This window comes from Trachemys scripta, chromosome 2, assembly GCF_013100865.1.
Source record: "Trachemys scripta elegans isolate TJP31775 chromosome 2, CAS_Tse_1.0, whole genome shotgun sequence".
Taxonomy (NCBI): Eukaryota; Metazoa; Chordata; order Testudines; family Emydidae; genus Trachemys; species Trachemys scripta.
The window spans coordinates 266,559,417-266,577,915 of record NC_048299.1 but is presented as its reverse complement, the minus strand read 5'-3'; the positions used below and the strand labels follow the sequence as shown (position 1 = coordinate 266,577,915).

The window sequence follows — 18,499 nt, the reverse complement described above, 5'->3', positions numbered from 1 at the left end:
AACTATGCCAATTCACACCACTTGGCAAGGTGGCCCATTGTAAATCAAAGACACCTCTCTGGGCTGCTGATTTCAAACTGTGGTGCCATCTGCCTCCCTCAGGAAACAATTACTTTACTCCTAGCTCATTCAAACCACCCACAGAAGGTTTCCCTGACTCCTATTTTGCACATAGCCCAGAGCCTAATGACAAAAGAGGAATCACCATAGCGGTCCTTAAGCAGTTAATGTGAACTGACCAATTAAGGTGAAGACAAGAGAATGGTGTTATGAATCTTAGCCGTAACTGCCTCGGTAACATACAGCCTGGCAGAATGGTGTGGCTTGGCTTGCTTGAAAAGGCTCAGCCTTTGCTTCAGTCCAGTCATTATGGTAGAACAAGTTGCAGTCAAGGATGCTTTGCTTTTGGTTCTCGTGAGCCTCGGCCTCTACTTTGTTTTGCTACAGTGTCCCAGAAGAGTGCAGCTGTCTCTGAGGGTCATGGGTAGACAGGGAGTCTTCTAGTCTAGCTAGGTCTGATCCTTTATGGCCTTGTACATTGAGACCAAGGCCTTGAAATGGCATTGTGACTGAACTGAGGGTGCCGCAGTACAAGAGTAATGTGATCTTGACGGCTTGCCTCAGGAGATAAATTCTGCCACATAGGCAAACTGGAATGCCTGGTGTTGTCAGCCTCAACCCCAGATACAGTGACTTATTAAAGTCCAAAATGGCAAAATATCCCAAACTTGCAACTAGCTTTCACTACAATTGTGCGTCTGAGATGAATAACCATTGTCCTTTGCCAATGGTGACTTTGAAGACTAACTGCAGTTGGTATTGCTACAAGGAATACATATTAAACCAAGAGAAAACCTGGTCCAGAGCCCATTGCAATCAGTGAACACCTTTCTATTGATGCCCTTAAGCTTTGGATCAGCCCCACAGAGATCAGATAAAGGCAGGGTTTTCAACGCTGGTGGGATGCCAAAGCTTGTAATGTTGTATAAGTTTTCAGTAGTCTTTCATCACTGGCCACTACCTCTTATTAAGTTATTAAAAGCCATAATCACATGACCCAGAGATTTGGTAGAAGAGGGAATACAGTGAAACAATTGTTATTTAATTATAGCAGCATATTAAGTCAGCGTGCAGCACAGTGGATGCACCTGTAGAAAGGCCTCTTAATATAGATCCTTTACATGTCCCGTGCTATATTATTAAGCTATGCAGTAGGTATACTGACCTGCAGAAATCTCATGAAAGGACTAATTAATAAATGTTGAAGTAGGGTTGATAAAGGAAGTGATCACATGGGTAAAGTACACGTCCAATGGGGTATAAATCACTTACTACTGACCCTGTTGAAATCCATTTGTCCTCCATCCTACTACCCTTGAATAATATTCCTCAAGGTAAGTTCTTTTTCATATGCTCTTTATTGTTAAAGAATTGCACCCAAAGAGAAAACTATTTAAGATAAAACTATTTAAGACAGTGAGGATGCAGAATAAAGCGCAGGCAAAATGATTTAGGATGTTGTACTAAACCAGAAATATCCCCCCATTATATTTATATCCATTCATCTTGGTAAAGCATTACAAGAGAATTTAGTAAATGTGAATGTCAGCATTATGCTGGTGTTAAGCATTATAAGCAGTATTTAGGGGAAAAGACCGCGAGGCGTAAATACATGTTTGCACATTGGTAATTAAATGTTCATTTGCTTATCTGAAAATCTTGTAATGTCTGATTTAGAAAATTAAAACCTAGGATAAACCACAGCTGGAGACAGCAACAGAGAGATTGATTTTTGGTCCCTTTCCCATCAGCAAAACTCCATTGACTTCAGTGGAGTTACTTGTCTTTGATATTGCTGTCAGTCAGAGCAGACTCAGCCCTAGACCTACATGCTGTATAATTTACATCAATATGAAAATATTTTACATGCTACATCAGTATATCTGTAAAAGCTACAATTAACGTTTGACTATCACGGGGGCAGTTCCTCTGGTGGTTTAAATGAAGTCGATGGAGTTATGCTGGTTTACACCTGCTGAAGATCTGGACTACTATACAATGTTTCATTATACATGTGCCATATTTAAAAGAAGTGTTTTGATTAAATATTCCTTAAAGACATTAACATTTATTGCAGAATCAAAACAAAACAAACTTCAAGTTCACCATTTTGTTGCCAGTTATGGTTTCCCTCTAACAGTATTTTGGAATAGTCCATTTACTCACCTCAAATGGTCCTGTAGCAAATATTGTTAATCAAGTTTAAATAGTCATTGTATCAATTAAAATGTTGGGATACCACGTGAGACTCAGCTTTGCTATAATATGTGCATTTCACAAGTGTTAGTGGGTAGCTGCATGTCACATCAGAATGAAATATGACCAAGCTACACAAGTAATTCAGTCACAGCAAATGACCCCCTATAACAAATGTCTTTTTACTCTTACATTTAAGACGTAAACATCCTACATAACATTTTACTTAATTCACCAGGCAAATGTTTCTGCTGTGTGACTCTTTCCATTCTTTGGATTAAAACAATGATTGTAATTCTGCTGATGAATATGTTGATGGTATTATACAGTGGTAAGTGACTGCATATTTCTATGTCTATTTAACATTTACGCCTAATACTGACCATTTCAAGTGGACTAGTTTTTGAAAACAGTATTTGGATTGCCACCCGGTCTCATCCCTAGAACATACTGAAAATGGCACAATCATCAGATTAGTGATAAAATGTGTTTTTGCAGGATGTCAAAGACATTATAGCAATGTAAGAAAACTTTTAAATGGGTTTATAATGTAAACACAATGCCAGTGTTTTGCTCATTAGAAAAATCCTACAAACCAGTTACATAAAAGGGTTCCAAAATATCTATAAATGGTTTTTAGTCTTTGAATAAATCCATATTATCCAAATACTCGGGACCATTCAGACATACATAAATACAATGAGGTTCAGCTAAACCATCTTCCTGAGCTTTTATCATGGATGTGATTCTCTTCCTTTTCATACGATTGTTTTGTTCTTGTCACAATGTGTGGAAGGAGTTGCTCTGAAGTTAGAAAGAAGTACAGTAATAGAGCTCACATGAAGTCAAATTCTGCATTGACTTACTACACCGGCCTCATCTCTCGAATTTCAAAGAGGTTGTTATGGTGTGAATGTCAGTGGAGAATTGAACCAACACAAATCACAGAAGAGAACTATATTAATCAAGCTTAGCGTTAAGAGCATAATATAACAATATCAGTCATCAAGAACACCATTGTGTTCTTTTTTCTAATGTCAGAGAATCTATATAATAAGATTCCAGGAGAGAGAGAGAGAGAAAGAGAGAGAGAGTGTGAGTGAGTGTGTGTGTATGTGTGTGTGTGTGTCACTCTGAAGCTGGTCCTAGAATGACTGAAGTGATGGAAACAGCTACAAGCGTGGTGCAGAGAACTTCTTGTTTAGACTATCACCAGATTCAAGCATCACTAGATTCACCGTCTGTTACCATCCCATTTTGAAGTTCTCAGCCATTTTGACTTTATAAGTTATCCCCATTTGACAGCAAGGGGCTTTCAGCTACTAGTACAGAAATATTTGCTACAATGTTGGTTTTAGAAAATCAGTGTGTATATCCAAAAAAAAAAAAAAAAAAGTAAAAACAACCTTGCGTATTGATCAAACAAATATACTGGTAAAATCTTTAAACTGCACCAGCCATTAAAAGCTCAAACCTGAGCGCTTAAGGTCAGGCACCCAGATAAAAACTTCCATTTAGTTGCTTAAAAATAAATTGGAATGTTTAGGACTGGGATTTCCACAGGAGCCTCAATTCAATATGAAATTCAAGGGTTGTTGAGCACCTAACTTCTTCTTAAACACCTTTGCAATCCCAGCCTAAACACCCAGATTTGAAAGTTTTAATTAAATAAGAACACAAGAGCTGCATACTGTATGGCCAGTGTCCTGTCTCTGACAGTGGCCATACCAAATCTTCAGGTGAAGTCTACAGAACAGGGCAATTTTGGAGTGATCCACTCCCAGCTCTGAATAGTCAGAGGTTTGGGATCTCCCCAAGCCTGTGGTTGCATCCCTGACCATTAGGGTTGCCATCCCTCCAGGACTGACCTGGAGTCTCCCAGAATCGGCATCGATCTCCCGGTGACTCTTGACAGCAATCTGGAAGATTTTAATAGGATATTTTAAGAAAATAACATTACATCATGTTGGGAAAAATAATTTCCCAGAATAGCTTCAGTCAGAGTTGGCAACCCTACTGACCATCTTGGTTAATAACCATTGCTGGACCTATCCTCCATGAACATTACGGGTTGTTTTCTGAACCCAGTTATACTTTTGGCAGTCAGAACATTCCAGGACAAGGAGTTCCATGGTTAGCTGTGTACTGTGTGAAAAAGTACTTCCTCTTGCTTGTATTAAACCTGCTGCCTATTCATTTCATTGACTAACCCCATGTTATTGTATTGTTGGAAAGAGTAAATAACACTTCGTTATTCACTTTTTCCACACCATTCATGATTTTATAGACCTCTGTCATATCCTCCCTTAGTCGTCTCTTTTTTGAGCTGAACAGTCCTGATCTTTTTAGTTTCTCCTTGTATGGACTCATTCCACCCCCTCGATCATCTTTGTTGCCCTTCTCTGAACCTTTTTCTGTTCCACTATATCCTTTTTGAGATGGGGCAACCAGAACATAGTGTATGTGCACCATAGTGGCAATATGATATTTTCTGTCTTATGTTCTATCCCTTTCCTAATAGTTCCGAACATTCCATTAGCCTTTTTGACAGCTGCTGCGAATTGAGAAGAAGTTTTCAGAGCACTATCTAGGGTGACTCCAAGATCTCTTTCTTGGGTGGTAACAGCTAATTTAGACCCCATCTTTCTGTGCATCTGGGGGTGGGAGTGGGGTGGGATTATTTTTTCCAATGTACAGTACTTTGCATTTATCAATGTTAATTTTCATCAACCATTTTTTTTGCCCAGTCACCCACTTTTGTGAGATCCCTCTGCAATTCCTCGCAGTCTGCTTTAGACATAACTATCTTGAATAATTTTGTATCAGCTGCAAACTTTGCCACGTCACTGTTTACGCCCTTTTCCAGATCATTAAAGAATATGTTGAAGAGCACAAGTCCTAGTATAAATCCTTGGAGGATCCACCGTTCACCTCTCTCCACTGTGAAAACTGACCATTTATTCCTACCCGTTTTTTCTATCTTTCAACCAGCTACTGATCCATGAGAGGAACTTCCCTCTTATCCCATGGCTACTTACCTTAAGACTCTTTGGGGTGGAACCTTGTCAAGGCTTTCTGAAAAATCCACGTCCATTTTGGCCTACAGCTTTTCTCGTTTTGGAAAAGATGATCAGCTTTGATTTTTCTCTTATTTGTTGATCTCCATTTTCTGAGTGGGAGCTAGGTGGCTTTCGGAGAAGTTGCTGTAAGTTTGCTTGATGGACCTGGCTTGTTAAACTACTGAGTATATAAGCCCAACTGAGCTGTCTGCTCCAAAAAGTTTAGGGTAATTTTGACATAATTGTGCTACATTCCTTGTGCCACATTAAGCAATTTGAAATAGCTGTGATTATAAACACACAAGCTGAGGGCCCACGCTCACTCATTGCTGGACTTTGTTAAGATTACACTTCTTGAAAGCACGCTCAAAAGAGCAGCATCAATTATATGATCTGAATACCACCTCTGCCTTGCAATAACAGCTGTAAGGGGGGAAGGAGGCCTGGCTTTATCACAGAACTTCCTGTGTGACAAAGGGCAAGTCTCTGAAGCTTTCTGTACCATCTATAACATAGGACTGTTAATACCTGCTTCATGGGAGTGTTTTCAGGTTTAATTAATTAATATTTGTAAAGTGAACATTCCTTGGCTGGAAGGGAAGGTGACATATACATGTGAAGTATTAGTATGAACACTCAAAGACATGATGTCAGCCATTTAAGTCAATGATTTATCCAGAGTCTTCTCTCATCTTTTGTTTTCCTAATAAACAAACTTTTTCTTTCTTTACATGAATCACATGTAAAGTCTGTAAGAGATTGTGAGAGTGACTTTTGCAAATAAAAAGCATCCATTTGCTTTGAGAGTATTTTTGAGCCCTTTTATTTACTTTTGGAAATGTCTGTACTTCTTACATTTTGTTCAGAAGAACATGTTTAGGAAATTGGAAATTATACAAAAACCTTGTGCAGATGCCAGTGGACACGCTGGTTCAGGAAATACTAGACACTTCAGAGTCATTCCCCAGACTTAAGAAGGGGAATACTTCCAGAACCAGGAATCCCTCTACAAATGGCAATCACTTTATATTCATGTGACTATATATTAGAACAAGCATGCATGCAGGAAGTGTTTGTGGTCCTATTGAAAGCGATTTGCATATTTGGAATTCATCTGATCAGGATGCAGAAACACCACTATTTAACTTGTGACCAATCTCACGGCACAAATGTTAGGGAACAAAGAGTAAAGCAATGCTTGCAACAGGTAGTTCCTGAGTAACTGACAGGATAAACTATCTTTGCATTGACCAAATGTTGCAATGAATGAAGTCAATGGGATTCCATATGGGCACCTGCGTGGAGCTCATTATAAGATCAGTCAGAGCCTTCAACTATTCACTGAACAATTCAAAATTACTAAATTCTGTGACACTGTAAGCTTTTTGGGGCAGGATTGTCCTCTACTACATGTTTGTTTAGCGCACAGCATAATGGGGCCCCAACTCAGTGTGCTTCTAGGTGCTTCTGGAATAGACATATTAAATAACAAAGTAAAAAAATCACAATCTGCTTGGGGAAAGGGTTAACTTTTGTCAACTAAATTGTTGACTGCGAATCCTGTGCTCTCTTGTATGTACTAAGGAGAATGTGTGGGGAGCTCCTTTCCTTATATTTTGACTATAAACCAGGTTCTCTCTTTTTGTTAACAAACATTGGCCTATTGATACTAACTGGAAATTGGAAATGTCATTACCGGTCATACAAAGAAAAGGAGTCAAATAATTACAGGGGGGGCTAAGATTATTATATAACATCTCCAGCAGGCTGCAGATATTCTTGTGCTAGTAATTTCATGCCAATTAAACTTGTTCAAAAGAATTAAGTCAGCTATGAAACATGCTTGAACAATGGCCTCTGCTCTCCATGAGTTTAGGGCTATTGTTCTTGCTCTGCATAAATTCTTTGTTTTCACATTCAGAATTATGGATTTGGTCTGGGATGTACAAAGGACGATACAGCAGTTGGGTACCCATAATCCATTGACAGTCAATGGAAGTTGGGAATCAGACTCACTCTCTTAGACTCCTTGGAAAATGACGGCCTTAAAATATTTGAGTGTGATTTTCAACAGGGCTTAAGTGACTTAGGAGCACAAGTCCCATTGAAAGTCAATGGGATAAGGTGCATTTGAAAATTTTACCCACTGACTACACCTGAGCGATGCTGATTTGCACCATCTGAGAATGTGGCCCAACATGTAATTAACAGTAACAACATGACATGGCCAAAGGATTTTTATCTTTGTAAAGGGAGCACAGGGAGCAATGATAGCTTTGCTTAACTGCAAGTCCGGGCCAAATCTATTTATGCATGTGCAGTATTAAATGACACTCCTGCTAATGGGTTCCGATCATTTTAGGTCAGTGATCTGAATTCCTTGTAGCTATCAAAGTGCTGCTTCTCTTTTCCTGCAAAGGTCACATTTTATAAGACGCACTTTTCTGTTTGGAAAAAAGCAGAGGCTACAAGCAGAATGACAATCTTGCTGGGACACTGTTTACCCAAAAGCCTTTCACTGGGGCTCAGAGGAATACATGGAGCTTCTGGAGATTAGTGCAGAAATAAAAATAAGTGGCTCCAAGATTCTCCGATGCTACCTCCTCCCCAAGCACTTCTGAAATTTTTACCCATCCTTAAGGAAGCAAAAGAAACCCAAAACAAAAACACAAACTCTGCCAATGACTCACCACCAGGTGGAGAAATGCAAGAAGGAGCAGAACAAATCACCACCTTTTATCTCAATGCAGAATTTTGTGAACAGCTTCAAAGGGAGGCAGCAGTAATCCAAATGAAGAAGCAGAAATAGCCGATGGGGGTAGACAATATAAATGAGATAAGCCAATCTTTGGGGTAGTGGCCTACCAAATGGGGCCCTGACTTGGTTGGAGTCTAGGCACAATAGCATTATAAATGGTGAATAATAATAATATGGACTTCAAAAAACTAAACAAATACGTGCCAATAACCAGTGCCTAGGCTCCCCAGTGAAGCAGTCAGAAATATAGCAAACAAGAAATCTCTCAGATACCTCTTGCAACGCACTATGAATATATTAATAGATTAGGTGACCTGTTCTGATAAGATACATTTCTAAACTGATAACTGTCTAATGGTGCTGCTTCCCTTGAGCATGATACGGTTTGAGTTGAAGCCCTCAAGCACTGAGGTAGTTCCAATGAGAATGAAAGTTGGGACTGAATCTGAGGGAGCATTAGGAAAAGAATTCTGTATTTGAAAGGGACATCCAAGCACAGAAGACACAGGAAAATAGGGGGGTTGAATTAGCAATGGAGCTTCAGTGCAGATTCTCCCTAACTGCAAATCAAACAAATTAAGGTCACAGGGATTTCCGGACTAAATGGCACAATGGAAGAGGCCAGCTTGTCATAGCTCATGTGAGTACCCCCAGTAAGGGTAAGGTTCAGCAAAGCACTTAGCATGCGTGTAAGTCCACCCCTATTTAGCAAAGCACTTAAGCATGTGCATAACTACTTTAAAATCGAAGTCAACGTGACTTAAGCATATGCTTTGTTGAATCAGTGCATTAATGGTGCTACCAGGGCACTCTGGTATCTGCTATTCAATAAAATACGCCCTCTCTGTCCTTATGAAGTGTATATATATTTTCTTTTTCTTTTCCATTTTAAAATTCTTTCTTCTTGAATATTTGGTGAGACAGGCGGCCAAGAATCGGAGCCCCCAGCCCTTCCACCAGAGCTTCCACTTGCACCCGAAAGAAATCTGAGTAAGGATTTTTAAGTTTTACTTGTTACAATATTTTCATGCATTAAGAGGAACCAGGGTGCAATCTCTTTGGGCAAGGGATCCAGAAAGAATTTTCCAGTCGTGTTCACAGATCTGTCCCTCATTATACTGGACCTTTAGCAGAGGTTAAATAATCTCAGAGCCCTGAGTCACTTCTCGCTTGCACTTATCTTACCTTGATGTAAGTCCATTGACCTTGGTGGAGTTCCTCCTGCTTAACATCAGTGATAAGAGGAGGATCAAGTTCCTCTGTCAGATACTGCATCATTGGTGTTGCTGGAGCACAAATCAAAAGCTACAGAGCCAAAACCATCTCTCCTATAACCTAGGTGAGGTCCCTCAAGTTGACTAGAGAATAATTTGTACCACTGATCCCGAGTTTATTGTTGCTACAGGTTTATAGCTAATGAACTAGCTAGGAATTTACATTTGAAACTATAAAATCTTACCTATTTCTCAAAAGAAAAGTGAGTCTGAAAACGGAGGGTAAGTGAACCTCCAAGTTTCATGGTCTTAACCATATCTTAACCATTGAGCCAAACAAACTTCTTTTTACATCTTAAGTAAGATGGGGTTTATTCTTATTCTCCGGGGTTTATTTTTATTCTTAAACCCCAGAGATTATAAAATGGGGAATTTCTGATGGCTGTTTGGGGTCTGTGTAGTTGAAAGACAATCTCACTCCAGTCCCCAGCACTCACATATTCACATAAAAAAAATCACAACCATAGCTGACATTTTTGGCAGTCTCAGAAGAAAGGATCGGATGAGTACAGAGAATGAAATGTATCAGTTCTACTAAGGGTGTTCCTTCAGAGCTGGGTAACAATAGTGTAGTGCCCCTATCCACCTGGTTACCTCCTTTAACATTGAACTCCTTACGGGTTTTGATGGACAGGCCTGGGTTCATCTGGATCCTGCCTCCAGCTCAGCAGGGTGTAACATCCTTACTTTCTTCCCAAAGGAATGTATTTAGCGGTGCCTCCTGCCCCCTGGCAGGGTCAGCAGGGTAGCTTTGAAGGAAAATTCTAAGCACAGGACAATGCCCACTTACTTGCCAGATAGTTGGAGGCTCCCACAAAATAACACAAGTGCACAGTATATTCAGGAGAGTAACTATATTAAACAGGAAGTAAATATAACATAATAGGGGTAAACCACTGCTTTCAGGTGCCCATGCTGATAATACTCATGAATTTCCCCAGTCACGTGACCTGACAGAGCAAGAGTAAAATGTACTGTCCCGTTGTTACATGTACTTTGTAGGAGGCCTTCATGACCTGTGACAGCAATAGCTTCTGTGGAGCAATTAGTAACTTGGCAGACCTGGCTCAGCCCAAACAACTCACACATGAGTCCCTCCACAGGTTCAACAGGCAGCAGGTAATAAAATCCCCAAACCCCACCCCTGAGCATGAGGACACAGTTCAGAGAATAGGGGAGTCTTCCAAACAATTTCCCTATCTAAAGGATGGCGCACTCACAACTCCATGGATGATCCTCAGGTTCTGAGCTGGACCTGAACTCCTAGGTCACTGCACTGCAGAGGGGCTGACAATCACAGTTGGCAGGCGTCCTCTTCATGCAGGAATCGGGCTGATTCTGTTCCCCGGGGGGCAGGAGGGTGCAAATTATAACAACCCTACTAAAATCCTAACTCTGATCTCCTGCCCTAACGCTCGGATACAGTCACAGCAGGCCAGCAGGCCAGCAGGCCTGGGCTAGCAGCCCAGTACTTGCTACATGGTAACTGATTTATCTAGGGAGTTGGAGGGCTAACTCAGCTGGCTGGGTAGGGAGTTTTCCCAAGTCACCTTGAGCAGGGAAAGGACCGGGCTTAGGGATATTGCCTCCAGGCACCCGGATGCCAGTTCTCAGCAGGACCCTGCGTTGCAAGCTTGGGACTCACAAACACATCACACACCAAGTCCTTTCCTTTGTGTGGCTGGCTCCAGACTCCTCCAAAATGGCTTTTCCCTTCTCACAGGGCTCCCAGGAACAGGCATCTCACTTCCTATTGGTCAGGCTAGTTCTTTTTCCTAGGCTTTGACTTGTCAACCATTTGACTCTGCCACGCTCCTTTCCCCCAGACACTGCCCCTGCTCTGAGCAGGTGGGCTGGTGGCCATCCACAGGGCCGGCTCCAGGCACCAGCTTGGCAAGCAGGTGCTTGGGGCAGCCACTCCAGAGAGGGGCAGCAGGTCCAGCTATTTGGCGGCAATTCGGCGGATGGTCCCTCACTCCCGCTGGGAGCAAAGGACCTTCCGCCGAATTGCCGCCGCGGATCGCAATCACAGCTTTTTTTTTTTTTTTTGGCTGCTTGGGGCGGCCAAAACCCTGGAGCTGGCCCTGGCCATCCAGGTACACCTGCTATCCTCCCCGGAGCTGACAGGGCCCCTGTGCCTCGAAACAGTGTCTCTCCTCCCTCCCTCTTGGTTGCCTAGCAGATGTTGAGTCTGCCCTTGGCCCCCTTCCTCCCAGGGACAGACGTGCCCTCTCCCTGAGTTACAGAACACAGAGACCCAGGAACCAAGGTAAGTTCTTTGGGGGTGAGAATGAGAGAGAGCTGGAAGGGAAGCTTGCACCGCTGTTGCATATGCTATACTTTTTTGAGGGATGCATAGACTTCAGTATCCAGGGCCATCAACATAATTTTCAAACGGCTGTACCAAAACGAGTTAAAAGGCCTGAAAAACAGGTCTTCAGATATCTTTACAAAAGAATGCCTGCATACCTCCAAACCTGGCGACGCCATCACTGACCATTTTGTCATATACCTTGTGGAATTTTCTTAAAAACCCAGCTCCTGGAGTCAGGGGATTCTATAAGCATCTCATCTTTCAATTTGTCTGTTAAAAATTATGTTTCTAGCCCTCACAGCTGCAGAGAAAAGTGTGACAATAAGACCCTGAAAGGCTCAAAAACCAGGAGGCAAAAAAATAGATTCCCAGAGGTATTATTTATTAAAATCTCATGATTTGAGGGGGCTTGTCTCATAATTTTTGAACGCTCAGGGTTGGCTATACTGCAAGAGTTATATCATGCCTGCAGCTGCATTATGCCTCCCATTGAAATCAATGGGAGCGATGTGTTTATACAAAGGCAAACATTTTTCACCATTTTTATTATGCTTTTGGTTTAGACAATATCACGTTCTTCAATGGGGTCTTTCAAAACGTGGACAGCGTTGCATTGTTTTTTGGTAAGTGCAGACTCATGGTTTGGTATTTTTGGCAGTAAAAACAGCATGGAATTTGTTTATAAAAAAAGAGCAGAAAAAACTCCTGAAATTACAGATTTCCTTTAAAGCTAATATCTAAGGATTAAATTGGCTGCAGTTCCTAAGGCCCCCAGAATGGCTGTTGCACTATGTCAGTCCTTAGACCAGAGGTCCCCACCCTCTGGGGCGTGTGGAGGAACGTTCGGGGAGGGGAGACAGAGGAATGTTCAGGGGCATGTGGCAGGGCCCAGGCCAGCCCCCACGGATGGTGGGGAGGGAGTGCCACCCAGCCCTGCTCCGCTCCCAGTTCTGCTTTGGCCCTGCCCCCAGCCGCGGCTCTGCACCTGTCCCCAGCCCTGCCTCCAGCCTCGGCCCCTGGCTGCAGCTCCATGTCCAGTCCTGCTCCCAGCTATAGCCCTAGCCTTGGCCCCCTTACCCCACACTGGGGAGCCACAGCCCCACTCCCAGCCCTGGGGAGGGGGACACAGATTGAGTAAGCAGGGGTGCGACCCTGAAAAGTATGGGGACCTCTGCCTTAGACCCTGATCCTGCATTTGAATCCACGGAGGAGGACCCCAGCAGCTACAGTATCATCCAGGTCTTTCCCAGCTCTGAATATCATCCTCCTATGTCTATTCTCTCTTAGACTGCCTGGGTTCTCACTTCACTTGGCTACAGTCCATATTCACTAACTTCCCTGCACTGCTCCATTTCGTGAACAAAATGAGGTGTGTAACTGGACTTTGCCCCAGGGATTTCGAAGACTACGGCTGCTCTTGCCGGTTCGAGATGGAAGGGCTCCCTGTGGATGAAGTGGACAGGTGTGTTTTGTTCCTGGGAGATAGTTCTCCTGGGGTGGATGGGTACAAGTGGGGAAGAACAAAGCGTGGTGGGAGGCGCAATGTTGAAATCTTGCAGCGACAGTCTGAAAGTTAACACTTGGCTAAACTGCTTATGGTCATAACCAGGGGACCCTTAGCTTTACAAATGGATGATTGGCTCACATGCTAATATCCAAGTATCCAATCTGTGCTTACCTGTAACCGCCCATCCTCAACCAACAGTGTCTCCTATGACCAACGAAACATAGGATATAACATCGGTTATCCTGGCCTCCTAAACGATCATTTTCCTTTGTTGGTGCCATCCATTTCCCAGTCACCAGCAATAACAACAGCTACTTGGCAGCACAGCCCTGGAATCACACAGAGCAGTAGCTTCCCGAAAGGCTGTTTTCAGTAGTCTAGGGATAATTTTAGAACTGGATAACCCCATCCCCTGGATCTGACCTGGATAGTAACCCCATGGGTTGTGCTTCTCCCTTGCTGTCCACAGATCATCCAAGTCTTTATTTCTCTGAATACTCTCAGCTGGCAAAATGTGGACCCCTCTGCCCCTGAAATTAAAAGCAGGTGTAGTCCACACCTCTGCACCCATATTTCACTGTAACCCTGGCTGTGAAGCTGGGCTAAACTGGTTGCAAAAGGAAACCACTCCTGAGAGGCAGCGGATTCTCTCTATGTACATGCTCATTGTCATAGTACCTGACCATCTAAAGACATTCATAGGTTACAGACCATGGTAGCACAAAGCTATTCTCTTCATTTTACACCTGGGTAAACTGAGGCACGGTGGGATTAAGTGACTTACCTCAGATCACACAGGACATTTTTGGCAGTGTTGGGAACAGAACCATAAACTCCTGACTCCTAGCCCTGGGCTTTAGCCTCTGCCCCTGGTGGATGGATCCTTGAGGGTAATTCAGTCCGTGCTCTTCCTTACTAGGCCAGAAAGGTAAAATATAGGACAGGAGGCGTCAGTGCTGAGAGTCCTGTTTCCTCATGGTCACTTGAGTGGGGAACACTGGGAAAGAAATGCAACAAGGGCCAAGTCCTGCCCAGGCGCAGGTGGGGAAAGAAGGGATTTCATTTGCGAAGTGAGCAATGTTGTCATGGCTTAAAGAGGGTTAATGTAGATTTTTGCCTGGAGATGAATCCACTGCAATTCCATATCATCTGAAGGGGAGGAAAATTGAATTTTTATCTTCCCAGCTGTGAAAAGCCACACAAAGTCCTTGGCGAATTGCTCTCTGAATAAAGGTGCTGACACACTGAAATCAGAGCTCGATCCAGTTCAATGAACTGAGAGCTGAAACAGCTCTACAGCTTAAACAGCCCCTCACTTATCATTTTAATGAAAAGCTGCGTAAATACAGAAGCCTGAGAAGCCGCGGGACAATCTATCAGTCTTTAGCCCGAGAAAGATTCACAGACACGGCCTTTTCAAGCAGATGGATTTGAAATGGGTTAGCAGCATCTCTCCCATCAGTACAAAACCCACTATACGATACAGGAGATACAGATGTTTGCTTTTCCATATACTATACAAGATACTGTTCAGATTTAGAGAACCTCTTTAAAGAGACACTGACGCTGAAAACATCCTGCTAAAAGAAACAGTTCTGCCAGTGCCAAGATCTGTGTTATGTAGAAGTTGGTGAGTTGCTGAAGTCCATTCTCCATCTAAATTCCTTAACTCCTGATCGTCTAGTCCGAGACTGGAAAGGTGAAGCAGAGAGCTCAAGAAACTTGCCCAAGGTCAAAGAGGCAATCAGTGGCAAAGCTGGCTTTAGAGTTAATGGGACTGATCTCCACTCTATTACTCCAATTCTATATTAGTTCGATTGCATTGAACTTAACAGAGTTACACTGGTATTAAACTGGTGTGACCGAGGATCCTGAGATTCAAGCTGGGGTCATTCAAGTGAAGTAGTTAAATAATACTTTGCTGCTCATGGACAGCTTCCACCGAAGGATCCCAAATTCATGAATTTAGCTTTTCAGCACCCCTGTGAGGGAGGGAAGTAGCATCATCTCCACAGTCTGATTGAGCCAATTCAGTCTCGATGAATCTAGGCCTCAGTCTCTAAGGTACTTAAGTGCCTAAATCCCAGATTTAGGTGCTTAAGTGGCCTGGGATCTCTAAGAGGGGTGGGGCTTATCACACCTTCACTCATTGGCCAGCTCCCCGCCTCTACTGGCTTTTATGAATCACAGTCTAAGGTGCCTATCCATCTCCATTCATGGTACAGGAAGCCTAGGTGCCATGCGATGCTGAGCGTCACAGCACTTAAGTACCTTTGTGAATCTAGGCCTGTGACATGCCAAAGGTCCTGCAGGTCACCTGTGGCGGAGCAAGGAATAGGAACCATTTCTCAATGGTCTCAGTCCAGCACAACACTTAATATTAAATTAAGTGCTTTGCTGGATCAAGATCTTAGTCCTGTGTCTTAACCACAAAACCAAATCACCCTCCACTAGCTTTCCCTTCTCTGATGCTAAGCGGCAAACCCCTTAACTGTTGCATGTTCAAATAAGCCCACCAGCGAGAGTGAAATAAAGGACCAAATATATAGGATGTTTCCTTATATCCTATGAAGGATTCCACCTATAAAGACCACACAACACTCTACTTTTACCCCATTGCTCTTTCATTCTGCAACCTGCGCCTTTGATGCTGTCAGTCTGCAAGACAGGGCTCTAGGTTTTGTACATGGTTTGAATTTACAGCACTCAGCATTGTCTGTATGCGTCCCAAACATTGCCAAGAAGCTCCGGGGAGGATTTCCTCGACCTGTTACTGTAACAGGCAGTTCATCTTGGCAATCACAGGCTGTAGTCGGATCTTGGAAACTGGATATAATTTTGATTGTCAAGCTGACGACTATGTCAAGGCTTTTCTATGGAATGTTGTCATTCCCATCTTCGTTTAATATCCCCCTGGCACAACTGTGATGCTCAAGTACAGTCACACCATGGAAAGGTTCCAGCAGAGATAGCAGATGGATACCAGTGAGTGGAAACAATAGACAGGTCAAACACTTACCATTTGTTAGAACAGATGCTTCCTTTTGTCCTCTGCCCCTTTTAGTGCTTGCTCGTATTTTAAAGACAGTTATACTCTAATACAAAGGGTGGCTGTCACTTGCTCCTGTTCTGTAGAGAACGTACATGGGATCAAACAGTTTGAGTCCACCCAGTGTGGACACAATCCGAGGCCTCCTAGGGGATCCCTGTTCAGAAGCAACCCCTGGGATTCTCATAGCCTCAGACATAAGAACATAAGAATGGCCATACTGGGTCAGACCAAAGGTCCATCCAGCCCAGTATCCTGTCTACTGACAGTGGCCAGTGCCAGGTGCCCCAGAGGGAGTGAACCTAACAGGTAATGATCAAGTGATCTCTCTCCTGCCATCCATCTCCACTCTCTGACAAACAGAGGGTAGGGACACCATTCCTTACCCATCCTGGCTAAAAGCCATTAATGGACTTAAAATCCATGAATTTATCAGACAAATCTTTTATACCAAGACAACAACATCCTAGGCACAGCCCATATTAGGAGCCCTTCTGCTTGCCTCGCTGCTGAGAGCCATGACAAGGTCAGAAGATGGAGATTGTCTTTGCCTTCCCAGGCAGCACAGGGGCAATGGAACACACTTGGAGTGTGGTAGAATGAAACAAACTGCTCACAGGATACAACCATCTGTGGCCGAAGACAAACACCAGCCTATTCTATACACGTGGAGGAGGATATGGTGCTCATGTCACAGCCTTAATAATCCCTCCGAATACCTGTGGCAGAAAGATATGTCTGATTATCTGTTATGAGGAGGCAAAGGACCCAACATGCAGAGAGGCTAAATGAATTCCCTAGTCCCATGAAGGAAGTCAGCCGTGTTCAAACACAACAACTCCAAGTCTGGTGTCTTGCCCCAGGACAGTGGGAAAGAAGCTTGCACCTTCCTGAGTGATCTGGGGGGCTGCCAGGGCTGAGGCTGCCCCCAGCACTGGGCTGTCCTAACTTGAACTCTGTCTGCCATGGCTTTTGCCGCAGGCAAGAAATAGCTGGGGCAGAGAAATGTCTCCTGTTGGCCCCTCTGGGCCAGGGACTCTGGAAAGGGGAACTAGCAGAGCCAGCTCTGTGCTTGGCAGGGAGACTCTCTGTGCCTTAGGGCTCCTGTGCACGGACACAGTGCAAGGGGGCTGCAGCAAAGTGGGGAGAAGCAGACAGATTCTCGCTGTGCTCAGTCTATTAGGCCTAGTCAGCCATGAGGGGAAAAAGGACCACATGCCCGTCCTCTAGGGGCCAGAGGAATGAATGCTCCTTACTGACAAACTAGTCAGGAAAAAAGGGACGCCCCCTTTTCTCCCACAGCATCCTGTACACCCGCCTGCTGCCCAGTGCGTCACCACCCCAAAGGGGAGGCAGGCAGTGAAGTGAAAATGAAGGTGTGAGTCCCCGGCATTCTTCTCGTTGTCTTTTTTGTTTCTTTGTTTCGTTTCTAAGCTGCTGTTTCCAGCACCGCAAATGCTATGAAGAAGCCATGGAGCTGGAGTGCTCATGGGACCCTGCCAAGATATCTATGGACATCAGCTGTCTTACGAAAAATATTACCTGTGGTAAGGTTCAAAGGGGACTGCTGCCTGTTACCAGGGCTTTGTACTGATCGGGGAAAAGGGTAGTTGCTTTTGCATTTGTACAGCGCCTAGCACAATGGGGTCCTGGGCCATGACGGGGCTGCAATGATATAAATAATAAATAATAATAATTCCCATTAATTTACTGAGAGCCATGTATAGAACAGGCAGAAATCACCCATGATTGTCTTGTAGGTATAGGTATATTTAATCCTGCTTCGATGTGGAGGTACGGCCTAGATGGCTTCTCAAGGTCCCTTCAAGCCCTGTGTTACGGCTCTCTGGATTCCAGATGGAATGTTCTCGTCACGTACTGATGGTAGTCAGAGGTATCAATATTCAATTGGATGTAAAAACAAAAATCCAGGAACTGCTACAGGAAACCCGGTGCTGGGCATCCCCGACGGCAGGATCGCTCTCTTTGGAGGCCATTTAGCATCGTTTGGTGCATCTGTGCGGCTCACACATGTAGCTGACTGCCCAAGAATGTGGAATGACATGTTTTTAAAGCCCTGTTTGTCTTTCCCTCAGCTAAGACTGTGAGGCGCTCAGTTACTATGGCAACATAGGTACTATGCAAAAAGAAGAACAGGAGTACTTGTGGCACCTTAGAGACTAACAAATTTATTAGAGCATAAGCTTTCGTGGACTACAGCCCACTTCTTCGGATGCATATAGAATGGAACATATAATGAGGAGATATATATACACACATAC

The 18,499-nt window shown here is 43.6% G+C and overlaps 1 protein-coding gene across 1 annotated transcript in view; it reads left to right on the top strand.

Annotated features, from left to right (window-relative positions):
- Window positions 1–1,312: 1,312 nt before the first annotated feature.
- Window positions 1,313–18,499, top strand: part of OC90 (otoconin 90) — a 36,740-nt gene continuing 19,553 nt past the window's right edge. The window contains exons 1-5 of the mRNA XM_034759589.1: window positions 1,313–1,394; window positions 8,998–9,063; window positions 12,225–12,284; window positions 12,949–13,123; window positions 17,652–17,764. Of these exons, the coding sequence (XP_034615480.1) occupies window positions 1,313–1,394; window positions 8,998–9,063; window positions 12,225–12,284; window positions 12,949–13,123; window positions 17,652–17,764 (496 nt within the window). The remainder of the gene's footprint in view (window positions 1,395–8,997; window positions 9,064–12,224; window positions 12,285–12,948; window positions 13,124–17,651; window positions 17,765–18,499) is intronic.